Here is a 27,631-nt window from a genome sequence, read left to right as displayed (position 1 = left end):
TCACCTTGCACTTGTCAGAATGGCCATCATCAAACAACATATGTTGGTGAGGATGTGGAGAAAAGGAAACCCTACTACACTGTTGGTGAGAATGTAAATTGGTGCAGCTACTGTGGAAAACAGTGTGGAGGTTCCTCAAAAAACTGATCCAGCATGTGATCCAGCAATTCCACTCCTGGGTATATATATGGAGAAAACAAACACTAATTTGAAAAGATTGCATCCCACTGTTCATAGCAGCATTATTTATAACAGCCAAGATATGGAAGCAACCTAAGTGTCCATCAACAGCTGAATGGATAAAGAAGATGTGAGATAGATAGATAGATAGATAGATAGATAGATAGATAGATACACACACACACAATGGAATATTTATTACTTAGTCATAAAAAGAATGAAATTCTGCCATTTGCAACAATATGGATGAACCTAGAGTGATGGACCTTAGTGCAATCAGTCAGAGAAAGACAAATACTGTATGTTATCATTTATATGTGGAATCTAAAAAATAAATGAATGAATAATAAAACAGACTCACAGATTTAGAGAACAAACTAGTGGTTGCCAGTGGGGAGAGGGAGGAGGGGAGGGGCAAGATAGGGGTAGGGGATTAACAGGTACAAACTACTATGTGTAAAATATATAAGCTACAGGGATATATAGCCAATATTTTATAACTTTAAATAGAGTGTAATATATTAAAATTTTGAATCACTATGTTGTACACCTGCAACCAACATAATATTGTAAATCAACTGTACGTCAGTAAATTAAATAAGTAAAAAAAATTTATTGCTAATATCATATTTTTCATTTCTAGAGTTTTTACTTGCTTTTTAAAAATACAGTTTTTATTATTTATTTAATTTAATTAATTAATTTATTTGGTTGTGCCGGGTCTTAGTTGCGACTCATGGCCTCCTTAGTTGCGGCAGGTGGGCTTCTTAGTTGCGGCATGCGGGCTCCTGAGTTGTGGCATGCAAACTCTTAGTTGCGCATGCATGTGGGATCTAGTTCCTTGGCCAGGGATCGAACCTGGGCCCCCTGCATTGGGAGCATGGAGTCTTAACCACTGCACCATCAGGGAAGCCCCCAAAATACAGTTTTTATATCTCTGCCAATATTCTCCACTTTTATGCATGTTACACCTTTTCCACTAGATCCTTTAACATGTTTTTCACAGTTATTTTAAAGGTCCTGTCTGATAATTCCAACATTTGGATCACCTCTGGGTCTTGTTCTATTGGACTGTTTTCCATCTTGTCAGTGGGTCACATTTTCTTGCTTTATCACGTCTCACTTTTAAAATTAAAAGCTAGACGTTGTGTCTAAAAGAGTCATGGAGCCTAAAGTAGAAAGGGCGGCTGTTAGTGCAGGTAAGTCAGTTTAGTGTGTAGTTGAACTGGGTCTGCGCTCTGTTGTTGCTTTATTTAGAATCAGTTCAGAGAATTCCCTGGTGGTCCAGTGGTTAGGATTCCACGCTTCCACTGCAGGGGGCACAGTTTCGATCCCTGGTTGGGGAACTAAGATCCTGCAAAACTAAGATTCTTTAAAAAAATAAAAGAATCAGTTCACTACTGCTTTCAAATTTTTAAGGATGCTATCAGAACCTTCCTTTTAGCTGGACTTGGGATCTGAGTGTCTGGAGGGTTTGACTCAGTTCTTCTGCTTTACCCTAAGCCTTCATCAAGTACCTTAAGGGTATGGTCGAGGGGTTTCTCTTTTAACTCTCTAGCCCCTCCCTCAAACTTAGATGGCCACTGCTTTGGCTAAACTTCTCTGTCCTGATGTCTATTGGCTGTCTTTTTTGGTAATCCTTCTGAGATAAAATCATTTTTTTTCTTCTAGCCATTGTAGTCTGCAGATCAAAGCTCTGGCCAAAATCCATGCCTTTGTTCAAGACACGTGAGTGTTGCCCCTTTCCAGAATTCACCTATTTCAAGGGAAGATCTTTATGTTTTGTTCCTCCTCCTGAGCTCTTTGTTTATTTCATTTACACAAACATTTAAAAATACCTACTTTTTCTATCTCATACTTTGCTGTAGTCTGTGAAGGATGCCAAAGAAGCATATGGCATGAACCTTGCCCTCAAAGATTATGTTGTCTTTGGACAGACAAGAGTAACCCAGGAAAAGGATACAGGAAAGTTGTTAACAGTGCATCAGAGGATGTAGAATGGCATAGCATGCGTAGAGTATCTAATGTTCAGGGGACACAGAGTAAAGAGTGATCAAGAGAGGACATGTAGGACTGGTCAAGGAAAACCTCTGGTAGGGGGTGAGCGTAAGCTAATTCAGCTTTCTGGGACGTGGTGACATCCACCGGGATGGACTCAATGTGGCCTTTGTCAGAGGAGCCAGCATGTGCCGATGGGTAAATGGAAGAAGGGTGTGTGGGGACCCTGACATCCAGGGTGGTCAGGAGGGTCTCCTCCCTTCCCTTTGTGGTGGGACGAGGAGGTCATCTCATTTTGTGTACATCTGAGCTCCCATCTCCAAGAGGCAGAGGCATGGGAGTCTTATAAGCACCCTGGGTAATGGCAACTTGGCCTCGCATGTGCATGTACACGTTCATTCACACGGACGTCCTCTCTCTGGGGTTCTGATGGGTGCGCAGGAGGCACACTCCTTGTGTGTCTTTGAGGTTTTAGTCATTTACTGGCTTCATTTTCCCAGGACCCTGAGTGAGCCTCGGCAGGCAGAGATCCGGAAAGAGTGCCTCCGGCTTTGGGGGGTGAGTGTCTCCCCAGCCCGTTTTTGCTCCAGGGCAGGGAAACTTTAAAGAAGAATGGGACTGACTCCAGACCCAGTCACCTTAGGGTTCCCTGCCCCTGCCCCAATGAAAAGGTCTGCCTACCCTCACAGCACTCCAGAGTTGGATGTCTCAGCATTGTTGGGAGTAACCTCCTTGGCCCTTTCACTGCTCGTTTAGCCCTGCAGGCTGGTTAGAATGGACAAGGGTGGTGGGTAAACAGGCCTCATTTTCCTGCTGGTGGCCCTGGGTAGCAACACTGACCACAGAGAGCCCCAGAGAAAGGTAAGTGGCCTTTGGGGTGTGCTACCACAGGGCCTGAAAGGGAGCAGTGACTGAATTAGCCACCTCCACTCCCCCGCCACCCCCCTTCCAGCTTCCTTTGTTGTGTGCCATTTCCTCTTGCCCAGCCTGAGCCTATGCCCTTGCCTGCGTAGACTCACACACAGCCTTGGTCAAAAGTGCGTTTGAAAACCAAAGCTCTTTGCTGTCTTGTTTTAGATCCCAGACCAGGCTAGAGTTGCTCCTTCTTCCACAGACCCAAAATCTAAGTTCTTCGAGCTAATCCAGGTAAGCTTGGTATCTGGTGAATATAAAAAGTTAGAGAGGCCTAATTAGATGTAGTATCACTGAGACCCCCAGACGCCTGGCCTCCAGAGGGCTTGTGCAGGTACCACATGGGTTCCCAGGGGCTGGGCTGAGGCCACCACAGATGGGAACTTTTGGTGTAGGGTGTTGAGTTCCCTGGGAGCCCATCAGGCTGCCTGAAGATTCTTGGCCTGAGATATGTTCTGTTCAGCATTCCCGCTGCCCAAAGGGTGGTGCTGGCTCTCACTCCCTGGCAAGTTTAGGGTCCTGTGAGTGTGTCTGCAGGGGAGACATGAAGTATGGGATGATCTTAGGCTGGGGAGCTGGTCAGAGGGCCAGGAGGGGCTGCCAGGAGAGCTCACAGTGGAGCTGGCCTAAACTTAGGCTCCCTGTTCTGTCTCTGGTGAGTGGTCCTCAGAATTCTTCTGCCCTACGTTTTCCTACCACCTGACTTCCAGCTTTTCCCTGGGCTTTATTTAAATCTGGCCCAGATCATGGGCCATTGTGCTGGTTTTGTAGGGTTAGGGACTGGAGAATGAGGTTCAAGATGGCCTCAAAAAAAAATAGCATGTGTAAATTTTTCTGAATGGGTAGAGAGATTACTTAACTGCTGTCAAACCAACTGCTTGCAAGTCTTTGCCTTCAGTTTTAGTGAAGGGGAGGCTTTTATATTCTGGTGACATTTCCTTATAGCTCTGGTAAATCGATCTGTACTCGGGGGCTCGGTGTTCTTTCCTTTCCCAGGCTCTCCTAATAGGTCCTAAAGGAACACTCCAAGCAGACAGAATTAGATCCCAGTTAGTGCATGGCTAGGTAGAGCAGGGGGCATGTTTCAGACAGCAAGCGCTTCCTGTCCCTCCCCTCCCACAGCCTGCCCTAACCCCCTGCCCCACCCCCCACCCCCAGGCACCCGTACTGAGCGCCTGTCCCTTCCCCCAACCCAGCCGTGTTTTCTCTGACCCGGGGCTGCAGGGCACTGAGATCGACATCTTCAGCTATAAGCCCACGCTGCTTACTTCCAAAACCCTGGAGAAGATCCGCCCAGTGCTCGACTACCGCTGCATGGTGTCTGGCAGTGAGCAGAAGTTCCTCATCGGCCTGGGGGTAAGTCTGCAGCTGGCTTCCTACCCAGCTTGGGTGGTGGAAGCTTGCTGTCTGTCTGTGGGAATCTGGACAGCTGCCTGCCACACTTGGTGCACGTTCTCTTGGCACCAAGGAGCTGGAGCTTTGACCGCAGGGAAGGTATTTTTTGAAACTTCACTTCCTTTCTTCCTCTGAGTTAGTCAAGTATCATTCATTCATTCCTTCTATCTTTCATTTATCCATGTATTTGCTTATTCACCTCCATGCATCGCTAAAGGGAACACTGCCTCCTTTCTTGGAATGTGGAGCTTCCTAGGCTAGTAGGATGGTCAGTAGGCTAAGCTGGCTTGAGCCCATGCAGCTATTTCTTTGCAACACCACCACTATCCCATGTCATCCCCTGTCTAAAATGAGGTGAGGGAAAACCTTGGCAGTTCTATATCTTAATTAGGTAAAGTCCTCATTGCTCTTTCTTTCCACTCCGAGTTGTCTTTATAGTTTTACCTCTTCTTCCTCACTTACTTTCTCTGTGTCCTCTCACACTTTCTCTTTTTCTCTTTTTACTTTCTCTCTGCTCTGCTTTCTGGACCCTTCACCAAACCTGCTTCAGACATACACCAAGCTGGATCTTTCTTGAGGGCCTCTGATCATGAACTCAGGCCTCTTGAATGGTGCCCTGAGCCTGTTCCCTCCCAGCGGGACAGAGTCAGAGCTCTCCTCTTCCACTGAGGCAGTGGAGGACAGCACTGTCATTATAGTGTACGAAGTATAACTGACTAATCTCTCCGAGACCTTTTCTTCTGGCATTTCCCAGCCCCATCAGCTTGTAGCCACCAACTAAAAGCCCTTTTGAGGGCTGAGCTTCTCACCGCTCAATGTCTTTGTCTGCCTGACCTGGCCCTTTCTCTCTGCCCATAGAAGTCTCAGATCTACACATGGGATGGCCGCCAGTCAGACCGCTGGGTCAAGCTGGACCTGAAGACAGAGCTACCCCGGGACACTCTGCTCTCTGTGGAGATTGTCCATGAGCTGAAAGGGGAGGTTAGAGGTGGTTCTGCTCACGTGTATGGCTCTGCCATCTGGGGAACTGGGGAACAGCTGGGCCTGTCCCTTCGCCCCCATGCCCCCTGAGTTAACTGGGTTACGTGTATGTGGTGCCTGACAGGGCCCAGGGCCTGGCGAATGCTTTGTAATTATTCCTCCTCCTCGAGTAGTTGCTCTAAGCCATGGCATATTCAGGTAGGAAGGACCACAGTCTCCTTATGTTTAGGAGATCTTGATCATCTCTGTGTAGAAAAGGCCCTGGTGAACCTGCTGCATATTTTTTAGCTGCTGATTGTTATTGACCAAGGATTCCTTGGGAAAGAAGCAACTTTCTATTTCCCATGAGCTTTGGGTATTACAGCCATACAGATAACTTTCAGAACAGTCAGTGGGAACAGTTGGCCAGAGTGGGAAGCCAGGTCCTGCTGGAGCACCATGGCGGCAGCCTCACTGGGTTTGAGATTCAAGGGGGCTCATCACCCATCACCTCAGGGTTCTGTCAGCTCAGAAGCATGGGCCAGTCTGGTGCTGAGAATCAACTGGGAGGGAGGTGAGAGAAAGATCCTGTGTTTAGAGCCCTTCCCTTCCCCCGGCTATACGTAGAACAGAGGCCAGCGTGCCACAGTGGGCAGAGTGAGCCCCAGGCCAATGCCTGGCAGGGTGGGCAGTGTACTTGTCCTTCTAGGGGAAGGCCCAGCGGAAGATTAGTGCCATCCACATCCTCGATGTCCTTGTGCTGAATGGCAGCGACGTGCGGGAGCAGCACTTTAACCAACGGTCTGAGCTGGGCCCTGGGGGCGGGAAGGTGGGCCGGGCGGGCCAGGGCAGCTCTGTGGCGGCAGCCTCTGTGGCTTGGCCCTCACCCAGGCTTTCTCTGCTTAAGAGCATCCTTAGAGTTTCCCTCTTCTACCCACTAGCTGGTTCCAAGGGCAGGGTGAGAAATTGGTGTTGGCACTCCCGGTTACCAGGACTTGGGCCTTGATTTCATACATACTAGCACACTCCATTTTTCCTCAGCTGTTCAGATCAGAGGTGACGTTTGTTTTAAGGTTGAGCAAGAGGGTGACCTTATGGGGAAGAGGGAGGGTCTTCTCTGAAGAATGTGTTCTGTTCTTGGTGGTCCCACTTAAATCAGTTTATCTGGATCCCACAACTCCCACAGAGGTACTTTTGTTCGTGGATAGATGCCTAATCAGTTGTTTAAAAGGGGGGTACAAAAAGGAGAGACGTCTTATACCGCCATGGTGCTGAAGTCACTCCTAAGTTGGTTCATCTGAGTGGGTGTACTGTGGTATCTGTGGTTTGGGGTGAAGGAGCCGACATACAGAATAAAGATGATGCTTGAAGTTCTGGTGGAGGTGACTGAGCACAGCCGAAGTTACACTTCAGGAAAACCAACCAAGATGTATTGAAAGTAGAGGTCAGAATCCAGAGTTGGGGAGAGGGCGATCATGACATCACTGGAGAAGGGGAAGGGTGGGCTTCCTGGGAGACATGAGTGCTGCCTCTTGGAGCAGTTTTGCTGCAGATTCAGGAGTGTACTCCCACTGGTGCCATGACAATGCCCTGGGGGTGTGGGTGCTGTAAGGATACCCTTACTTGCCTCTGAGAGACTCTGTTTGGATTGTAGAATTCAGCTTGCTGAGAAATTTGTGAAAGCTGTTTCCAAGCCCAGTCGGCCTGACATGAATCCCATCAGGTGAGCATATCATCTCTCCCCCCAAATCCTCCTCTCCCATTGCTTCTTTCTGGCCAGTGCCCGCCTCCCTGTCCTGTGAGGGGTGGGAGGGCTCAGTGGAGGAGACCAGGCCAGGCTGGCATTAGAGATCAGACTGCCATTGAGTGATTTGCTTGGGGGTGCTGGGTAGGTGACTCCTTTGCCCCAGAGTATCCCCCATCCTGCCTGTCACAGTGGGCCAACCTCCACAGGAGAGGTTCGTTCCTCAGGGTTAAGGCATCCTCACTTAAGACGCACGTGCTTCTGAGAGCACTAACACACCTTGTGAGCCACACATTCATGCTTGAGTATCATTAGCATATCAATCCCGGCCTTTTCATTTTTTTCAGGTAAGAAAAGGGTGTGAGGGAATGGGAGTTTTTTTTTTTTTTTTTAAAGATTTATTTATTGATTGATTGATTAATTGACTGATTGATTGCTATGTTGGGTCTTCGTTTCTGTGCTAGGGTTTTCTCTAGTTGCGGCAAGCGGGGGCCACTCCTCATCGCGGTGCGCGGGCCTCTCACTATCGTGGCCTCTCCTGTTGCGGAGCACAGGCTCCAGACGCGCAGGCTCAGTAGTTGTGGCTCACGGGCCCAGTCGCTCCACGGCATGTGGAATCCTCCCAGACCAGGGCTCAAACCCGTGTCCCCTGCACTAGCAGGCAGACTCTCAACCACTGCGCCACCAGGGAAGCCCGGGAATGGGAGTTTTTGAACATGAAAAAGAAAAGGTTGGTTTGAGGTAATGGAATCCTTGGTGCATGGAAAGAAGGCCATGGTTTGTTGCCACGTTAGGTAACGTAAAAGTTCTTGGGGCTTCCCTGGTGGCGCAGTGGCTGAGAATCTGCCTGCCAATGCAGGGGACACGGGTTCGAGCCCTGGTCTGGGAAGATCCCACATGCCGCGGAGCAGCTGGGCCCGTGAGCCACAATTACTGAGCTTGCGCGTCTGGAGCCTGTGCTCCGTAACAAGAGAGGCCGTGATAGTGAGAGGCCTGCACACGGCGATGAAGAGTGGCCCCCGCTTGCCACAACTAGAGAAAGCCCTCGCACAGAAACGAAGAACCAACACCGCCATAAATAAATAAGTAAATAAATAAAAATTAGAAAAAAAAAAAGAGTTCTAGGCCTTGAGAGGGTAACAGTCAGGGAGCAGACAGATGGAACAGACTTTTCCAGTCTAGGCTGAGGTCTGAGGTTATCTTTGGGGCTTAATGTGACTAGAGACTGAGGTATCTATTTACATTTTATCAAAATCATTTTCATTATTCTTTTTAATACAAATTTACATAGGATTAAATCCAACAGTGGGAATGCACTTTTAGAAGTCTTCTGAAAGTCTAAAAGTTAATTTCTTCTTGCACTTTAAAATGTCCTGTCTGCCAGGTCCTGAGAAGCAGCTTCCAGGGGTCCTGCCTCTGTTGCTTGTGACGGTTTGGTTGCTTGGTTTCTGGGCACCTTACTCAGTAGCAGTTCCAAAGGCGTGTTGAGGGGCCCCCAGTGGTGGAGGGCTGGGCATCAAACAGGAGCCCTGTATCCTGGGTAGGAGGGTCTCCTCACCCCTAATGGTAGTAGGCCTATTAGGACGATTTGGAAGCAACTCTGTTACAGGAAGGCCTAAAATCCATGTAGACAGACCTGGGCAAGAGCCTGGCCCTTGGTGTTCTGGCCTCTAGAGATGGTGATGGTGACCCAGGGTGGGAATGCTGACAGGGACATCTTCGTCTGCCAGGCCTTCCTCTTTCCCCCTCCTGACTTCCTGAACCATAGCTGCGCTCCCCGGGTGCCCTGGGGCAGGCTCCAGGGGGTGCTTGGCAGCTCTGAAGCCTAGGGCTTGTCTGTGGAGGACGGCAGTGACAGGCTAGGGGTCCTCATTCTTGGTGGGTTGGGTGGTGCAGGGCCTGAGGCAGAAGGTGAGGATAGGCACAGCCTCCTGCCTAGCAGCTGCTGCCCAGACAAGTGTCCCACCAGGAATCCTTTGTCAGCTCTCTGTCCGTCTGTCCACAGGGTGAAGGAGGTATACAGGCTGGAGGAGATGGAGAAGATTTTTGTCAGGTGAGTGACTCAGCCAGGGTAGCTCAGGATTTGAGAAGAGTTCGGGTGGGGGGCATGGCAGTGTCCAGGATTTGTTCTCTTTTTCTGTAGAGGTGGGTTCGGGGTGCGGCGGTGAGTTGCCCTGGTGGCTGCCTCTACCCCCCCACCTCCTTTGCCTGCGTGGCTCATCCGCAGCCAAGGGCCCCCCGGCTGAGAGCTGATTCAGCAGTGTCAGGAGGGGAGCAGGGCGGGTGTGCGTCAGGCAGAAATACGGGCTCCCTGATGCCGTAACAGTTACGAGGGGTGTGTGCATCAGGCAGAAATACCAGCGGGCTTGTTGATGCTGTAACAGTTACGATTGTCCCTGCTAGGGGCAGAGCAGCAAGCTGCTTGAAACACTGTAAGTCCCAGCTTCTGGTGCTGACAGAGAGATTGAGCCTGGAGGGGTAGAGGGGGCGTAACTGCTTCCTCATAATCTTAGCGGTGTGCAGGGCGCTCAGATCTGAGGGTCTCATCCTGGGTGTGCCCCTGTGGCCACTGGAGCTGGGCTGGGTCTCAGTGCTCCCGAATTAACTCTTTGGTAGCCACACTGATGCCATGGGTGGTGAACTGAAGACCCAGTGGCACTCATAGTCTCAGATCTTACCCTTACCGGTGTCACCCTGACACCCCGCAAACAGCAGCAACATAGCAGGGGCGTGTGTCACTTCCCTGACTCTATTGCTTAGTTGGGAGTTCAGAGCCTGAGTTCTAAACCCAGCACCGCACTCACTCACTTGCTGTGTGGCCTGGAGCAACTCAAGTCTCTGCCTCAGTTTCTCATGTTGAACTGAGGTAAAGTACTGTGGTTGGTTGGCTGATTTCGACATTAGCCAGAGACTAACGTTAGGGCTTTCTCTCTCTCTCACACACACTCACGCTTCCTGTTTGCATGCCTACTCTGGAAAATCAAGGTTAGAAATGAAGATCATCAAGGGCTCCAGTGGCACACCAAAGCTCAGCTATACAGGGCGGGACGACCGGCACTTTGTGCCCACTGGCCTCTACATCGTCAGGACAGTGAATGGTGGGTGATGAGCCACTGTTCCCTAACCCCACTCCCTCAGCCAGGGCAACTGGCCCAGACCCTACTTGAGCCGGAGCTAAGGGCTCCCTACTGAGGTGGGCATTTCTTTGAGGTGTATGTTGAGGGCGACTGTGTTCCCTGAGCTTCTGTTCTTCGGTGGATCCTGGGGGTTGGGCTGGGGCTGGAGAGAGGGGAGCCCAACTTGTATATGCACGCGTCGTGTCCTCATGGCAGGAGAAGGGCCTTCCCGGTGGGCAACAGCAGATCCAGAAAGTCAAGCTTGGCCATTCGTATCACCTGTAGAATCCTTTTTCCTTAGTGCCCTCTGGCCAACAGACTCCTACTCCCTCTGCCAGGGCCCGAGAGATGTTGCCCTGGTAGCAGGTTGGCGGGACTGGGGAGGGTTGTTGAGAATTATCTTAGTCGTCTTCCTGGAGTCCCTTTGGGCGGGTGATGAAGGCTGTGTCCTCACAGGCTGTTCTCCACTGCTGTCTTGGGGGGAGGGGAGTGGAGGAACAGGCGTGAAGGAAGGCGTGCCCTTCATTGGCCTGACCTATGCCCCATGGGTATTTTGTGTCCTTTCTGGGCTTCTTCCCCCTTTCCTCCTGTCAGAGCCATGGACTATGGGATTCAGCAAAAGCTTCAAGAGGAAGTTCTTCTACAACAAGAAAACCAAGAACTCTACCTTTGACCTCCCTTCAGATGCCATTGCTCCATTTCAGTAAGTAGCCTTCTTTCAGGCCTGCCCCCTGCAGCCCCAGATACACCTGCTAGAATGCCAGCCTGACCTCTCGGGGCACACCGGGTCCTGAGACTGACTGCTGCCCATGCAGGGGCTTCCCATGAGGGTATGGCCGTGCTGGTTGAGGGTCCTGGGTGTGAAGGGCCCGACCCTGGCCGGGGCGTGGGCTAATGCTGAGGTCCACAGTCTTGCCTTTGGACCCAGTGTGTTGCCGGATTGTTGGTCATAGGTTTCGACAGCAGCCAGTAGCCCTGATGTGCCTGTAATTAGCCACTGACACCAGTGTGTCACCACACTAATACTGTTCTATTAGAGCAGCAGAGACAGATAAACCAGGAATATCAGTAATTAAAGGATCCAGTAGGATGCAATTAGCAGCAGAAGCTGTGTGTTGAGAAAAGCTGGTTCTGGAAGGCAGGGAGGAGCAAGGCCTACTAGGTACATTTGGCTGCCAGAGGGGAGACTCTCAATTGGAGTCAATTAGTGAGACCTGCCCTCCCCGCCGCCCCCAGCGCACACACACGCACACTTTTAAGAACACCCATCCCCGAAGTCACGGGTGCCAGGGTGGGTGGTGAGCTCTTGGACCTGATCCACACGGGTACAGCCCTCTGACCTCCCTTCTCCTCCCCAGCATCTGCTACTACGGCCGGCTCTTCTGGGAGTGGGGGGATGGCATCCGTGTGCATGACTCCCAGAAGCCCCAGGACCCAGACAAGCTGTCCAAGGAGGACGTCCTCTCCTTCATCCAGACGCACAGCGCCTGAGGATGCCCACCCCTGCCGAATGCCCTGTCGTTCCCTGAGCCTGGCCATGAGGTTGGTGGCCTCCTCTGAAGAGCTCAGTTGGGGCCTTCTGGGACACTTTTTGGAATTCCCTCCCCGGAGCCCTTCCTGGGAACTGTCTCCCCTGCCGGGACTCAGCCTGAAGGATGCAGCTCCTACAGCACGTTTGAGGTCAGGGCCCAGGGCACATGGGGCCAGTGGAGGATGTGTCAGAGGGCAGCAGGGCTTCGGCTCTGCCATCCCTTCCTGTATCCTGTAGACTCACTTTTCTGAGTTCCACGCAGTGCCCTGAGGGCGGCCATGCCCCTGCTTTGCCCAACTTTTTATTGGGCCGACCCTGAGAGGCAGGAGGCCCACTGTTGTGAGCTGGCCAGGAGCAGCTGCTATATAAATCGAGATTTTGTTTCTTTGAACTTGCTCTGTTTTGATGCCAAGTTGGAGATTTTCTTGTCTCCTCCCCCTACCCTCTCCTGGTCTTCCCTGGAGTTCTTCCCAGCCCAAACCTCTGACCATCCCGCAGGCCGGGAAGGGGGGCATGTGGACCCCACATCTCTGACACCACGTCAGGATGCAGGTAGCATTGTCTGGTGGTGGGTGTGACTGCTTCCTGGGGTTGTAGAGCCTTCCTGGGCCTCAGCCCTTTTGATCTAAACCTCGGGCAGCTCTAGAAGGGGAGGAAGCAGCCTTGAAGACCTGCCATTTTCTATGTGCCAAACAAACAGTAGTGGCCCCACTGTAACAGAGGTCCTGTTGGGTTGGGTCGCACCCAGTCCTCTGGCGATCATGGCACTCCAGTTTGTCCCAGCCACCTTGCCACCCTCCCCCCTCCTTTGTTTTTTCATCCCCAGCAGGAGGCACAGTAGCTTTTGTTTGTCCTTTTGTGGTCACTCCATTTCCTCTATCTTGGCGGGTGGAGTGGGAAGCTGGGCAGTAGCTTTGGGTGGGGGAGGGAACCTGTGGTTGTTTGTTTTTAATGGGAAATACCTCTCAGAGATGCTCCTGTGGGCTCCCTAGGGCCTCATCCCAGTGCTCGACTGGTTTCCATGGAGATAGAGGGCACTGAGGCTCCCCATGAGGTTGAAACTGACTCCACCTCAGGGGTCTCAGGCCAGCATCCCCCAGGCTGTCAGCAGCACCGCTGAGATGCTGTATTTCCACCCAATTCTGGGTATCAGTGTGTCTTGCAGAATCTTGGATCATTAAAGATAAACATATTTTTAACGCCTGTGTGGCTCTGTGCTGGGGCTTGTCCTTCGGTGCTTTGTGGTCTGGGACTTGCATGAATGAAACAGCTTGGGCTGGAGGGGAAGGGGAGGAAGCTGTACTCAAGAGGGGAGAAAAGAGGGTTGGCTTAATCAGAGCCTTGTCCAAGCTCAGGGCTGCTGTTTGCTGCCAAAGAGGGGCCCAAGGAAGAGTCAAAATTATGTGGCTCCTGTGAGAAGCAGGGATTAGAGAATGAATGAACCTACAGCCCAGCAGGGCAGTGTGACAATCCAGGATCAGTGTGTGTGACTAAAATAACAGAGGCGTTAGACCAATTAGTGCCACTAGACAGGGGGAAGGGAGGGAGGGAGAGATGGTTTCGCTGACCCCGCCAACCTCCCCTGTTCTGCGTCTGCACTGGAGGCCGTGCAGGTGCTGATGACGCCTCTCCCTCTCTGCTCTAGGCTAGCATTTCTCCACCAGTCCCATCACCGGTGCAGGTTCTCCCTTAGAGCCCGCTGCCCACACATTGCTTAGCTCCTTCACCTGGGCCCCCAGATTCCTTCCTTAATGTTTCACAGCCTTAGTTTCGCTCCCAGGGCAACTCCTTTCCTTGCTTTTACTAACTTACTTGGTGTGATCTCGGCTTCCAAGCCCCTTCATCCTTTTGGTTGCCCTACTCAGCCTTACTCCAGCCTCCCACTCCCAGCCCTCCTGGCCCCTGTGCTGGGAGTAGAGGGATGTGCTCAGGGGCGGGGTGGGGGGGTGGGGAAAACGTCTGTGTTTGCCGCTCCCGCAAACCCCGCCTGATTTACTGGCCACTCACCGTAAGTCTGTCCGGTCATTACCGTGGCTCCGGCTGCCCACTGGCTCTGCCACACCTCGCCAGACTTGCAGCCTCTTGAAGATGGATTAACTCCACGCTCCCGTGGGACCACCACACGACCACCTCAAGTCCCCAAGTTGCCCTTTGCTGCACAGGCTGCATTTTTTTCTGCCATAATCACAGGCAGTGGCACCGACTAGAGGGCAAGCCAGGGTTTGGTGGGGGGTGGCGGACAAGTGGTGCAAGGTCTGCCTCTCAGCCCCAGCAGTGCCCAAGTCCTCAAGATGGCGCCCACCATGGTTTGCCTTAGGAAGCACTTTGCTAACGCCTTATTCCCCACCTAAGCTGGGGGCTTACCTTCAGGCCCCTCTCCTCCCTTGCATCCTGAATGCCACCCCACTGCCCCCAGCTGCCACCAATCATGACATTTACTCAGCACACAGAAGCAGCCAGGGTGGTCTTTATTGCCTTTCCCTTGGGCTAAGCCAACACAAAGTCCTTCTGGAGACTCAAGCCCCACAGCAGGAATGGGAGGTGAGAGGGGCTGGGCCGACAGGAAGCCCTGCTCCGATGTCTGGGTCAGGGAGAAATAGCCCTTGTACCTTGGTCCTCTTGAGGTTTGAAGGGCCTGCTTGGCTGTGACCACGGAGCTGAGGGGAAGCCTGTGCTGACTGGAGAAATCTCAGGCTCACAGGGTCCAGTAGGCGTAGATAAGCGTCAGGAGGAGGAAGATGGCCACAGACAGCAGCATGTTCTTCCGGTTCTCCTGCCGAAGCAACTCCAGCTCCTTCTCTGGGAGGAAAAAGGGTGGTGGACAGGTGGTCTGGGCCCATCTGCTACTCTCATCTGCCTCCGCCTATCCCACCAATGGGCACACACACTGCTGAGCGCAGAGGTGTTCCCTCCCAGCTGCCTCCTTATCCATAAAAATGACTGTCCTCCTCGATCTGCCCAGATTTGGCTACAGATCCTGGCCCAAAAAAGCCCCAACCCCCAATGCTGCTCAACCATTTCTTTCCAAATGCAGTTGAAGATGGAATATGTGAGGGAGTCACAAAAAGGCCACACCCAAAAGCCAAGCTAGGTGGTGGCGTGGCCTCACCAGGTGAGCCCTCTGGCCCGTCACTGGGTGCCCCCGTGGTGCTCCTCCTGCCAGGGTGTCTCATCTGGTCAACTAGAGACTGAGGGCAGCTGGGACCTCCTGGGGCCTGACACTGGAGTAGGGACAGGGCGGGCCCACACCACCAGTGCTTCTAGCCCTGCCCTGCTGGATGCCCAGCTCAGCAGGAACGAGGGATGCTAAGACGAGGTAGTTTGTGCCCACAAGGCAGGCAGGCTGCCTCTAGAGGAAGCCAGCCCTGCTATGCTACAGCCACACTGTATCCATTCATATGATACACAGGTGGTTAGTATTCTGTGAGGGATGATGTGAGTGGTAAATGCTACAATTGTGTGTGAAAATTGCTAGGTTTGAGAGGAAACTGATGTTCCATCCCTCCCTGTGTGAGGAAGCAGGGAGATACCTGCAAACCAGCTCTGGGCAGGCCAGACGGGACCCGGGTAGGGGTATGTGACAGGCACCGTGCTTACAGTGTGGATTCAACCTGGTTCCTACAGGAGGCTCCCTGCCATATGGACTATTCTAGGGCTGATTCTTGGCCAGGTCTGGCCCCTCAGGGTGAATAGAACAGACAAGCCTGAGGAGCCTCTGCAGACCCATTTCCTCCCAGGCTGCTGGGGGCAGCGCCCAGCAGCCGCCCTCTAGCTCCGTGCCCTGTCTGGGCTCTACCTGGCTCTGCGCCCAGCACCCAGAAGGTGGCAGCATTGCTCCACTCACAGTAGCCCTTCACAGCACCCAAGTGGGAGGTTCATCCTCCACCCTGGACCCCAAAGACCCTATTCTCATCGCTCCCATTGCAGGGTTTTCCTGGGAGGGAGTGGAGGTCTGGGAGGAGGGGGCAGGGAGGACAGACCTCCCAAGTCAGGGTGGATGTGAGGATCTCTTTTCCACCTGGCCACAGCCATACCCCTTCATCCCACAGGGGAAGAACAGACCCACAGGACTCTCCATCTCCCTTGGAACAAAGGAACAAACTTGCTCTTCCAGGATGCTGGGCCTTCAGTTGGTTCCTGCAACCCCCTGGGGGCTGGCTCTCTCCCAAAGAATGCCCTTGACCCCCATCACTTTGTGGGCTCCCTGGGCTGTCTGACCCTTCCTGATCCTGGGACACGAGGGTGGGGCTGGTAATGGCAGGGAGCTTTCTTACCATAGTTGGAGGCTTTGTTCATCAGGCTGCTTTTCTCCTTCTCCAGAGAACTCCTGTGAGGGGGAAGTGGTCAAAATGGCTCAAGCCCTTTTTCTTTTTCCCACCTGAGGGGCAGCTGGCACACCAGAGCAAGGGAGACAAGAGGAACATGGGCCCAGGTCTCTGGTGGCAGGGGGATGGGAGGGGTGGCAGTTGAGGGCTGGGGCCCCGGGACAGATAGGAAGGACTTGGGGAGGTCGGGAGGAGCATTACCTGGCCTCTGAGCTCAGCTCCGCCCCATAGAGCCTGGAGTTCACAGCCTCCAGGTCTCTCCAGCATCGTGACAGCTTCTTCTCCAGCCCATCCATCTGAAAGACACAGCACACCCAGCAGGCTGAGATGGGTGGCAGAGCCTTTCGGTTTTCAAGACAGCTGGGATCCTGGGATCGGGAGGAGGGAGCCTCTAGGAGTCTTTGAACTAGCAACTATGTTTTGCTGTCCTCTACCTCCACGTGGCTAGAAACAGCTTTGAGTGTTGCTCAGGGTCTCCAAGCTGCCCTGACCCACTGGGCCAAGCATGGGTTGGGGCAGATAGGAGCAGCCCCCCCAGTCAGCTGTCTCCCCAGCACAGGCCCCAGTTGGGCCCCACGGCAGGAGCAACCAGAGCCCTGAACGTGGCAGGCACAGGCGGCTCCTAGAATGAAACGGACGATGCAGGAAGCCTCTGCCTTTCCAAAGCATTCCACACGTGATTAGACATCTAGGGGCCAAAAAGCAGAGGCATGTTTTCACGTTGGTACACTTCATCTTAAAGTAACCTAAGCTGTAATAATATACATTTTCCCATGAGATTCAATAAAAGTTACTGACAGTACAGCTCAAAAACACTTCTGTTGATTTCTGACTTGGTTCTTGTGCAAAAGCATTGACCATCATCAAGACAGCTGTGACTTATGGGGCAAAGTAGCTAAGCTCCTGAAAGGCTGCATGCCAAAGGTACCAGTTCTCCCATTTGTTTTGATTATAGTTTCAGAGATGTGTTCTTGGGGAAATAATTTGAGTTATGGGGAAATGTTTTATGAAATACTGGACTGGATCATCCAAGGTCCTGGTATCATGCATTTGGCTTTGAAAGTTCATCTGTGTCCATCTGTCTCCAGGTGTTTATCTAATCGGCCACCTCTCTAGGCCCGGGCCTGTTCTTCTTGAACCTCTGCCCTGCTGGTGGGAGCCTAGATTTCAGTGGGTGGGAGTTCAGAGGGCCCTGTGTCCCTCATAGCAGCTGACTGAATACTGCTTTGGGTCCAGCTAATGCTTGATTTTCCATATGACTTCACTCATTCTCACCACATCCCTGGGAGGGATAGCAAATATCGATACAAGCTCTATTTCACAAATGGGAGAATGGGTCCTCCAAATGGAATGACTTTTCTGAGGAGTCAGAGTGGAACACTCCTTTCCTTATCGGTCTCAGCCAGTTCTCTGCTCCAATCCTTTCTGGAGTGGCCCCTGGACAGACGGTAATCAATGACTGCAACTACGAATCCCAGCATCCCTGGCCAGTGTTCTGGGGCCAGTGTCAGAGTCGCACTTGAAGACTCTGGGCCTTCTGCCCCTCCCCCTGGCCAGTACCCATCCCAGCCATTCTGGGTCAGCTACTTTCCCTCGTCCCAACGCCCAGCCCAAAGGACACACCATCTACCCCCTTCCCTGCAGCCCCAGCCTGCTGCCAACTCCAGCTCTGGAAGCAGGGCCCGGTGGGGGGGAGCAACTGCAGAGCCTTCAGTTAACTGCTTGGTTAATTGTGTCACTTCTCTGCTAACGGGCACCAAAGGGAGGGCTGTCCTGGGAAACAGCCCCAGCCAGGAGATGGGGCCTGTGCCTGGGAGGCCAAAGGCTGTGCTGGAACCTGCGCTGTAGGGAAATGAGCACTGGGAAGCCAGACTCAGGGAACAGCAACAGCCTGATGTGAAGGTTAGTGGAGACGGAGCCGGGAGGAGCAGGTGCTTCAGGCCACCATGAAGCCTGCCCTTCGTAGCAGTACCCCCAACACACACAGCCAGCCCCTCAGTACCCTAAGACTTGCTGTTTCCACTTCCCGGTGTAGAAACCACAAACAGAGCACCAAATTCCATGCTGGGTCCCACACAAAGCTTGATTCTTGATGCTCTATCTCCTCCATGAAGCCCTTGGCTGGAGAGGTACTGCCTCCTTCCCCTGGCTGATTAACCAAGCCTTCTCTCGTGAAGCTGAGCGCATATTGTGTCATCCAGCTACATGTGTCCAAACCTCATCTTGCCAAAGTCTGGGAGCCCCTAGGGCAGATGATGTAAACCTGCAGCCCAGTGGTCAAGTCCAGCCCAGATCGGCCCATGCCACTTGTGTATGTGACTGCCTGGCCTCTAAGGATGCCTGACTTTGTAGCTCCTGTCCTAGGAGGCCTGGCCCACTGCAGTCCTTGTGTTTGTAGCCATGGAGGAATGAGTAGGGTTGGGTGTGGGTGGGGCCCAGGGGCTGGGCCTCATGTGGCACCGGGAGTCTAAAATCCTCCCCTCATGCCCACAGAAGCTGGAAGAAGCTAGGAGAAGCAGCTGTATGTGCACATAGATTATGTACTTTGTGGATTACCCAGTGCAAGTATTAGTCCTAGGTTAGATTTCTCCCTGTCCCACCTTCGGCCAGCCCCAGGTTTGCATGTCATTCTGGGGAGGAAGTTTGGGGACTTCCATCCCTAAACACCTCTACAAGGCTACCAGGGGCCCAAACGGGATAACTGAGCCAGAGGGAGGCCAAGAACTCACGCTCAGCAAAACCTTTAAATTGAGGTTGGCAAACCACAAGTGGCCAAGCTGGTCTGCTGTCATGCTCTGGGCAGGGCCTGTGGAGCTGGTAGCTAGAAGCCTTTATCTGAACGAGCCCAATCTATCTGCAGTTCCATGAATACCCCACTTTCACTTACCACTTTTTAATGAGCTTAAACAGACTAACACAAATCAAGGTTTTAGGGACTCCAGTTCTAACCTCCCTCTATGAATATTTATGTCCTGCTGCAGGTCTCTCTGATTCCCTTCTAAATATCAAGTTCTCCTCCTTTATAACCCAGCTGCTTGATATGGGCTGAGTGACGTGGAGTCTGGGACCGTCAGGAGGCTCTTCAGTAGGCCACAGACCCATCCTCAGAAGGTGACCCCACTGGCAGTTAAACACCCTGCAGCATTTGTTGATGCAGAAGTCAGTTCTCAAGCAGCTATAATAATGGGTGCAAACATTCTAGTGAACTACTGGCCGCAGATAAGGCAGGGAGGGAGGGTCAGGATGCATCTTTTAGTTGTGGCTGGGGTCGGGAGTGGTGGCTACAGAGCAAAGCTAGCCCAGCAAGATGGACCCAGAAATAGGGGAGAGGACCCAGGAAGTGGGCCTTAAAAGAAGCCCCTAGTTGGCTTTTCAGTCAACTCTCAACGACATGCACATAGATAATGCACTTCGCAGATTCCCCCAAACAAATCTATAGTCCTTGATTAGCTTCCTCTCTGCCACTGGGCTGAAGTCAACAGAGGACAAGATAGCCAGGACCAGGAGAGAAAACACGGGTTAGGACCAGAATAAGGAGACAAATGTCAAGAAGATTCTGGAAGCATAAGGGTCAGAACTGGGCAAGCAGTTGGGAGCCCAAGTGCTCAGAAGCCTGAAATTGTAGTTCCTGAAAAGTGTGGTAATAAGGAGTGTGGGCTGTAATCAGATGCCTCAGCTGGCCGTTCACTTGCCGTGTGTCTAGGTGACTTCCTTAATTTGGTGCCTCAGTTTACTCATGTGTAAAACAAAGATAATAATGTTTCCTATTTCAGAGAACACAAGTCAGAACTGCCTCTGGATGCCCAAAGTCCACAATAATACCAGTAGCAGCTAACACTTCGGTAGCAGGCATATGTGCCAGGCACTGCTCTAAGCACCTCACATGACTCCCTCACATGTGGGGATGAAGTAACTTGTCCAGGGTCACGCAGCCAGTACCCGGGGGAGCGGGCGGTGGGAGTCGGTGCTGTGAGCTACCAGCACACGTGGGGGAAGCTCAGAGGCACCAGCCCGGAGCCACTCTTAGCTCCTGGCCGTAAACTCCGCTCCTTACACCCTGGGCCATGCGGTTTGTGGGCAGCTTCCCGTATGCTCCCCAATGTCTCCATCAACTCAGCAAGGAAGGGACTTTTTACAGTCTCCCTTTTACAGAGGAGCAAACTCCGACACGGAGAATTTAAGCAACCTGCCCCAGGTCGTGTCACTGGGAAGTGGCAGAATTGGGCTCTGAATCTGGGTTTTTCTGCTTCAGAGCTTATGCTCTTTCCACCTCTGCAAGCTCTTTCTCCAAAATCTCTCATGAAAACATTCATGACAAAGAAGGGTTCTGTGGAACAAAATCATTCCACATCCCAATCGAAACCCATCTAAGCTTGCTGATCTGGCTTTAACAGATTCTCTACTCTGAATAATCTTGTATAAGGGCTTTGCTTGCTTTCTGTCCACATAACAGATACTCACTGTGAGGGGAGAACCTGACTGAAATCTGTTTGCTTGGAGACAGTGAGCGTCTCCAAGCCCAGCATCTGTCCTCACATTGAAGGCAATTACGCTCTAACTCTGGGCTTCACGGACATCCCAGGCACCCTCCTCCAAACCGCCTACGCTGCCAAAGCACCCTCCAAAACACACACAAAACAGACCCGGGTTTGAGAAGGAAAAAGGTGGGCTAGTTGGGCCTGATAAACCCTCCTTTCCCCAAAGTCTTTCTTCTCACTTGCTAATAACTCACAGCCCAGAGAGTGGTGTCAGCTGTTTCAGCTCCAGCTCCAGCCCCAGCAGTCTGGGAACCGGATTTCTGGAAATCCACTCATTTTCACATGTCAGGGAAGCCCCAGAACGTTTATTATAATGGGTAGAGAAGCCGGACCGCCTGCCCAGATGGTCTCTGGCAGGAGAGCAGGGGCTTCCCATCTGGGGCCTTGAGGCCACACAGCCAAGTGACACGGGGGTCACGGGCCTTGATTTTCCAGGTGACTATCCTCAAACCCCAAAGGACCGATTACCCTGATACCGCTTAAGGGATGTTCTTCTGTGCAGGAGGCTCTGTGAGGGCAGAAAACAAAAACCTCCGCCATGGCTCCCAAATCATCAGAAGTTTCTCTCCCAGGCTGGGCAGATGAAGACAGTAAACCTTCCCAGTTTTTATTCAATGAACAACTTTCAGGAAAAGCAGAGAGCCAAGGGACTTGTCATTTCTCTGGAGAGTCACCTCCCGCCCCAGGTCAGGAACGTGGAGGTCCTCCTGAAGCCCGCGCAAGCTCCGAGGCCTTCTGGCCTCTGAGAGGCTCTGCAAGCGGAGCCACGTCAGTCCTCACCTGAAGCCTTCAGCTGTCCCTGGGCCAGAACGTTGTCTGGGGTTTCCTTTCTCTTCTTTCCCCCAATATATATTTTTTGATAAAGTAGCAAAAGCTTCTTCATCGCTGAAAGGCTCAAAGCACTTTTCAAGACCTGGCATCCACCCCGTGCCTTATGAATTCATCAATTAAGATGCTGGCAAACAGCCACTCCACACATGCTGACATCCAGCCGTGTTAGGTAATGAGGTTTTAGTCTCCTGACCCTCATCAGATGGAGTGGAGCCAGACGCAGGCTGCTGAGAGAAATCACCTGCCCAATGGCGACCTGTCGCTTGCGCCTGGCAGCAAGTGAGGCTCATTTAATGGTCAGCCGCCCTTGAACTGTGTCTGCAGGCCTCAAGCCTTTCTCTCAGCCCTGACTGGGCAGCCGCCAGCAAGACAGTGTCCAGCCGCCTGCTCCACTGGCCTCCTGATCTCTCACCAACGAACCACTCAACAGGGCCCAGAAGTCAGGGGTGAGGGTTCAAGTGCCTCCTCTAGCCTCTCAAAACCAATTCAGTAAATATTTATTGATAGTCTACTAGGCTGCTTCCATCCCTTGTCTCAGAACATTGGTAGGTTCCTGTCAGCCTTGCAACAGCCTGTTCCAGAACTGAGACTGTCTTCCTCCACACTTAGTGCTCCTCCCTGCCCCCAGGGAGCTCACAGTGCTGGCAGACACTACACAATCACAAGTGTCCACGCTCCTCTCCTCCTGGTGCTCATCCTGCCTTGGCCATTTTCTCCACTCAACCTACCACCTACCCTTCGTCGTCACTGATCCTGGCCCCTTTTTCTGATAAGAATTCCAGTGAATTTTAAATGACTCCCATTAACTTTTATTCCCTCTAGCAGATACTATTAGTTGGCCAACACAACATTGATTCCCAACCCCTCCTCCTTTGCCTGCCTCCACCATAGAAGTAAGAAAAGCTCAACAGATGCTTTCCCAGCCTCAATGCAGCCAGAGGTGGTCATGACCCAGTTCTGGCCAATGAGACGTTCCAGAAGTCAGCTGGGAGACGACTGAGAGAGCTTATGCTTTGCTGATAAAAGGGACAAAGATTGTTATAGTTCCTTTTTCTTTCTTCCCTGACTTAAAGTTGAATATGATGACTGGAGCTGTGGCAGCTATCTTGTGACTAAGAGGAAACAGCTAAGAGAATGCAGAAACACCAGCCCTGACATAGCTGAGCCTTTGAACCAATGCCAGTAGCCACCTCCCTCCAAATTTCTTGTGATGGGAAAAAAAAGTATATTCTTGTTTGATTAGGTCACTGAGGTCAGTTTTCTGTAACCTGTAGCTAAAAGCTTTCCAAACTGACAGATTTTTGTACTAGGGACCAGATCCAACCAAGTTATCCCCTTAAAGATGTCAACTAAGACACTGCACATCTGTTAACTAAAGACCAACTGGCTGTTGAAACATTTAAGACACTAAGAATGGTCCAGCTGTGGAGGAAAAAAAGTACAATGACCAAATAACAGCTCATTACTATCAGAAATTAAAAAACAGGTTTTATATCAGCCAGAATCCTATCAGTTTAGACTGAAATGCATCCTTTCCCTCAGCCAGAATCCGCCTATCAGTTTAGACTGAAATACAACCTTTCCCTCCTCCCACACAACTTGAAAATCAGTACCAGAGCTGGTGATTTCTCACCTGAATTATAATTCTCTCTTGTTATTCAGAATAAAACTCATAGCCAGTTTTTCCCAAATCTGAGATCTCACAAGGTGGCAAATGAGTTGGATAAAAAGGCCTTGAAAGGAGCCACAAGTTGGGAAGGCTGGGAGGTGCCTTGGTGTCCTGGGAAGTGACTGCCCAGTACAGCCGGCCCCAGCCAACCCTCAGGGGGAGTGCTCAGTAATTGCTTCATTACAAGTGGAGGCTGTTTGCAGGTGCTGAGATGACTCACTTGTGGGAGTTTTATTGCACTCGTCAGATTAACAAACATTTTTGATTAAATCACCACTTCATTGGCTTTGAGCACACGACTTTTAATAACAGGACAGTATCTACTGCTACTGAGCACCAGCACACATTCAATACTCAGATCCGCAGGGGGCAAAGGAGGAACAATGTGAGGAGATGGCTAGATGCCAAGTTTTTTCTCAGGTGCACAGTGGCAGAGCTCAAATCTTAGAATATACAAGCAAAAGGTAACCTAGACATCAAGATGGCCAACGTAAATATCTATATTGGTATTGATAGGTTAAAAAAAAAGGGGGTGAAGGCGACTGGTATACAGCACTAGGAGAGCATGTACCCCACCAAATTCGAAACACTTTTAAAACCCGTGTCAGCCAAACAAAAGGCATCTATGATCATCTATGATCTTTATGTGGACCACAGTCAGCGAGTCTGTGTCTGTAACCCCTGGTGAAATTCAAGTCCTTCATGTTACAGATGAGGAAACTAAAGTCCAAACAAGGGGCCTGACTTAACCACGACGGAAGGATGCGACAGAACTACGAAGGCTACTGATAAGAAAGCACTGTTTGTTGATTATCCACCCTGTGCCGCACGTGCTAGGCACTTTACAAATATTGTCTTATTTAATCCTCAAAACTACACTGTGAGGTAAGATGCAGTTTGCTGAGGAGAATTGGGCTGTCCACTAAAATACTCTTCTTCCACAGCAATGGAGCCGTAGTTGGGCACGTGGCCTTCTAGCTGATGAATGCATTTCCCAGCTACCCCTTGCAGGCCTTGCATCTTAGCTGCATCTTTGGCAATGGAAAGTGGGCACTCTGGGCCCAGAATTCTTAAGACAGTGGGTGTGCTTTCCCCACTCTCTCTTTCCCACCAGTGGATACCTCAATGGAGTGCAACCTAGTTTCATTCATGAGGTGACAACAGGCCCTGGCCCCCAGCAGAGCCACAGATGGAAGGAATATGGCAGAACCAACACTGTCCTGGTACTCTAGACCAGGGGTTGACAAACAATGGTCTGTGGGCCAAATACGGTCCATGACTTGTTTTTGTAAATAAAGTTTTATTGGAACACTCTCATTAATTTATATACTGCCTATGGCCGCTTTTGTGCTAAGACATCCTATCTGAGTACAGCTGAGTCTCATTATTTGTGGTAGTTATGTTCTATAAGGTTGCCAACAATGAATTAGCAAATACTGAACCAGGTTAGGTTCTGGGGAGCCTCTGGTCACAACATTTTTATCAGCTGATCAATACAAAACCTTGTTTTGTGTGTGTTTCTGTTTAAAGAGACCTTATTTAATACATATTGTTGATTAATTAACACTGAACTCACATCCAACAGGACTATAACTCATGCCTGAGAAAGCTTATCTAACACACATTTTCTCCATAAGGCATGTCACAGCCTTCTTGCACTTTGGAAGACTAAATAGCACTTCAGCACTACACTCGAGGGCTATTTTAAACAGCAAAATCACCAAGAAAAGCACAAAAATGCAGGAAACTTGGCAGTAAATAGACCAGAAAAAGGACACTTGTTTACAGCACACTGAAGAGCTGAAAAATAAGACACAGCATTGCCTTGTTCCACCTTAACCAGACACGTGGGCCTCAGGTGAATCAAATCTTGACGCTTTGAGTCAGCCTGTTAATTACTACAAAAGCGTTTCGAGGACTGATTTGGGGGTTACAAATACATGTTAGCAAGTAGACAAACGCGCAAATACGGAATCTGTGAACAATGAGGATCAACTGTAGTTGCAACATAGACCATATGGTCCACAAGGCCTAAAATATTTACTATCTGATCCTTTATAGACAACATCTGCCGATCCCTGCTCTAACCTGTTAAAAAAAAAACCAACTTTCTTGTTCTTGAAGCCACTGAATTTTGGGGTTTCCCTGTTATAGCAGCTTATCATGTTCTCATACAGGCTATAAAGTCTAGGCTAGTCCCATTTCAGAGTGCCATCTCATTTTAGCACCTATAGTCTCTCTTACAAGGAGATTCACATTTCCATCGTTTTTTTCCCTACCAAGTTGGCCAATATTTCTCAAGAGGTGATACTAAAACCTCCTGCATAAACACTGCTGTAGCTTGTTAAAAATACAGATTCTTTGTTAAAAATACACACCCAAGTCCTACTGAATTACTCAGGGTGGGGGAGAATTCAACTCTCCATTTTTAAGACAGATGATTCTTAATGCGTTCTTAAGATTGAGAACCACTGAACTGGTAGTAAGCTCAATAAGACCATTACCCAGTATCTTTCTTGCAACCCCAGGGAGGGTGATCTAAGGGAACAGTAACACAGGAGAATCAAGATGCACCAGAAGGCAAATCACCTGTGTTTGATTCTCGGTGCCTCAACGGTTGGGCTCTACTTGAAACCTCAGGTTCCCCATCTGTAAAAATCTCACAGGCTTGTAGTGAGCGCAAATAAAGTAACAAATGGCAGCTACTCAATATGCATCAATTTTCTTTCCCTTCCATATGCAGTCAACTATGTGTAAGCTCTTTGCGAACATCACCATTCCAGAATTCTCTACAAATTCCCACAGGTTCCCAAAGTAATTTTCAAGCTTCATGCTTTAGTACCCCGGAGGAAAAATTCCCCATCTCAAGGGACAGTTAAGCCACCAGTAATACATTAAACAGTATGGGGTCCCTCACTTCTGGGGGTGCCCTCATCTACAGGTCTCTAACCCTTTGGGATCCCCTCACCTGAGAGTACCCAACCCTTTTGGGTCCCCTTCACTTAAACGTCTCCCCTCAGGGCCTCAAGATTTCGGTGTCACGCCCTCTTTGGTGCTCCCCTTACCTGCCTGTCTCTTCCTCTCTGGAGGTCCCCTGGCCTTCTGTTCCCAGCTCTCGTGGCCCCTCGGGCTCTCCAACCTTCGGTTCCCCCAGCGGGCCGTGTCCCAAACCCACGTCGCTCTCACTTCCTCCCCTCACTCCCTCCTCCAACCTGCAGCCCGGCCGACCCACTACCCCGCCGCGGGGAGAAGGCAGTTCACGACTTGGCCCACCCCCCATTTCTCCCCCTCACCTCTAGAGCGACGCCCACATTCTCCCGCTTCTTTTTACTCATGTTACTTGCCGGGTTCCCGGAGTCATTATTGGACTCGCCCACCGGCGGCGCCACGCATGCGCAAACCCCTGTGGTTCTCCCTCATTGGCCGCCGAGGTGGCGGGAGGTGGGACTAATGGCGGTGTCCATCTAATTGAGGGGCGTGACCAGCTTGGCGCGGCCATGTTTATGAGGGGCAACCGCTCTTTGAGGCTTCAGCCTAGCGGGTGGTGGGAAGAGGATAACTAGATTGGCCCGGGAGGAACGATGGCCCACCCAGGGGTGGAGCTGGCCCTTTCCTTACTAATTCAAAGGCACTTTACAGCAAAGAGAGGCTGTTTCTTCACCCCATCTTCTTCTGTACCCTTCTTCCTTTTTGTGACCATCCTGCCCAGTTTGACGCCAGCTCCCATCCCTTCAATTCTGTCAAGTTCTTTCCGACCTTCAAGGCCCATCCTGAAGCACTGATCCTCCATGAAGCCCCATCTTGAGCCTCTTGGCCCTGTGGGAGCTGATCATGACCTTCTGTTGTTATTCCTCCTTTTTGTCTGTTCTTACTTATTTTTCTTGTTTTCTTGTAACAGAAACACCCTACAAACGTCACAGAAAACTTTTAACTGAAAAGCAACATCCTTTATCCTACTGTTCTTAATACAGTTCCTATATTTGTTTCTGTATATTCCGACCCAGGCTTGGTCTCAGACATTGTATTTTATACTGTTGTAATCCTACTGTACAGTATGCTGTAGACCTATGTCCTTTGCAATGGTTTGACTGTGATCCAATGATTAAAAAATACAATTTTGTATCATGACCCAGTTACCCATATAACTGAAACCAAATTTTCCTCATAAACACCTTTACCACCTTTGATGCACTCAAATATTTTCTAATCTAGTCTATTTCATTAAAAAAAAAAAACTTGGTGGCAGGAGACCTATTAATTTTATTTCATGACTCATTAATGGATATTGAACTGCAATTTGGAATAAACATGTTCCCATGTTTTGAAATCATCATTTGCGAAGACTGTATATGCCACCAAGTGAATACATCCCATCCTTGTATTGGACATTATTTTATTGGACGTTACCTCCAAATAATGCTAAAGCAAACAT

The 27,631-nt window shown here is 50.7% G+C and overlaps 2 protein-coding genes across 4 annotated transcripts in view; one reads left to right on the top strand and one right to left on the bottom strand.

Annotated features, from left to right (window-relative positions):
* CMTR1 (cap methyltransferase 1) overlaps positions 1-13,035 on the top strand; it is a 58,499-nt gene extending 45,464 nt beyond the window's left edge. For both annotated transcript variants that reach the window (XM_082412535.1, XM_082412536.1), the window contains 11 exons: positions 1,852-1,908; positions 2,679-2,736; positions 3,256-3,324; positions 4,315-4,446; positions 5,344-5,466; positions 6,155-6,246; positions 7,100-7,168; positions 9,195-9,242; positions 10,175-10,287; positions 10,900-11,008; positions 11,664-13,035. In XM_082412535.1, coding sequence (XP_082268661.1) covers positions 1,852-1,908; positions 2,679-2,736; positions 3,256-3,324; positions 4,315-4,446; positions 5,344-5,466; positions 6,155-6,246; positions 7,100-7,168; positions 9,195-9,242; positions 10,175-10,287; positions 10,900-11,008; positions 11,664-11,796 — 1,003 coding nt within the window. In that variant the 3' untranslated portion in view covers positions 11,797-13,035. The remainder of the gene's footprint in view (positions 1-1,851; positions 1,909-2,678; positions 2,737-3,255; positions 3,325-4,314; positions 4,447-5,343; positions 5,467-6,154; positions 6,247-7,099; positions 7,169-9,194; positions 9,243-10,174; positions 10,288-10,899; positions 11,009-11,663) is intronic.
* A 1,248-nt stretch (positions 13,036-14,283) lies between these two features.
* Positions 14,284-26,624, bottom strand: CCDC167 (coiled-coil domain containing 167). 2 transcript variants are annotated; one of them, XM_082412560.1, is made up of 4 exons: positions 26,493-26,624; positions 16,363-16,457; positions 16,111-16,163; positions 14,284-14,630 (listed from the first exon to the last, which is right to left on the bottom strand). In XM_082412560.1, the coding sequence occupies exons 1-4, from the start codon at positions 26,532-26,534 to the stop codon at positions 14,353-14,355; spliced, it is 468 nt and encodes a 155-aa protein (XP_082268686.1). In that variant the 5' UTR covers positions 26,535-26,624; the 3' UTR covers positions 14,284-14,352. The 2 variants fall into 2 exon arrangements, with proteins under 2 accessions (XP_082268686.1, XP_082268687.1); XM_082412561.1 differs by having other exon boundaries at positions 14,284-14,635; positions 26,493-26,623.
* Between the last annotated feature and the right edge of the window lie 1,007 nt (positions 26,625-27,631).

Source organism: Balaenoptera physalus (genome assembly GCF_965194825.1).
Source record: "Balaenoptera physalus genome assembly, chromosome: 11".
In the NCBI taxonomy this organism is placed as follows: domain Eukaryota; kingdom Metazoa; phylum Chordata; class Mammalia; order Artiodactyla; family Balaenopteridae; genus Balaenoptera; species Balaenoptera physalus.
The sequence above is the reverse complement of the archived record's forward strand: the minus strand, read 5'-3'. Positions and strand labels throughout refer to the sequence as shown.

Excerpts from the sequence above, each read along its gene's own strand:
- CCDC167 (XM_082412560.1), bottom strand. The coding sequence starts at position 26,534 with ATGAGTAAAAAGAAGCGGGAGAATGTGGGCGTCGCTCTAGAG. Across the intron at positions 16,458-26,492 it reads ATGTGGGCGTCGCTCTAGAG|ATGGATGGGCTGGAGAAGAA; the intron begins GTGAGGGGGAGA and ends TGTGTCTTTCAG. Across the intron at positions 14,631-16,110 it reads GAACAAAGCCTCCAACTATG|GAGCTGGAGTTGCTTCGGCA; the intron begins GTAAGAAAGCTC and ends CTCCCAGAGAAG.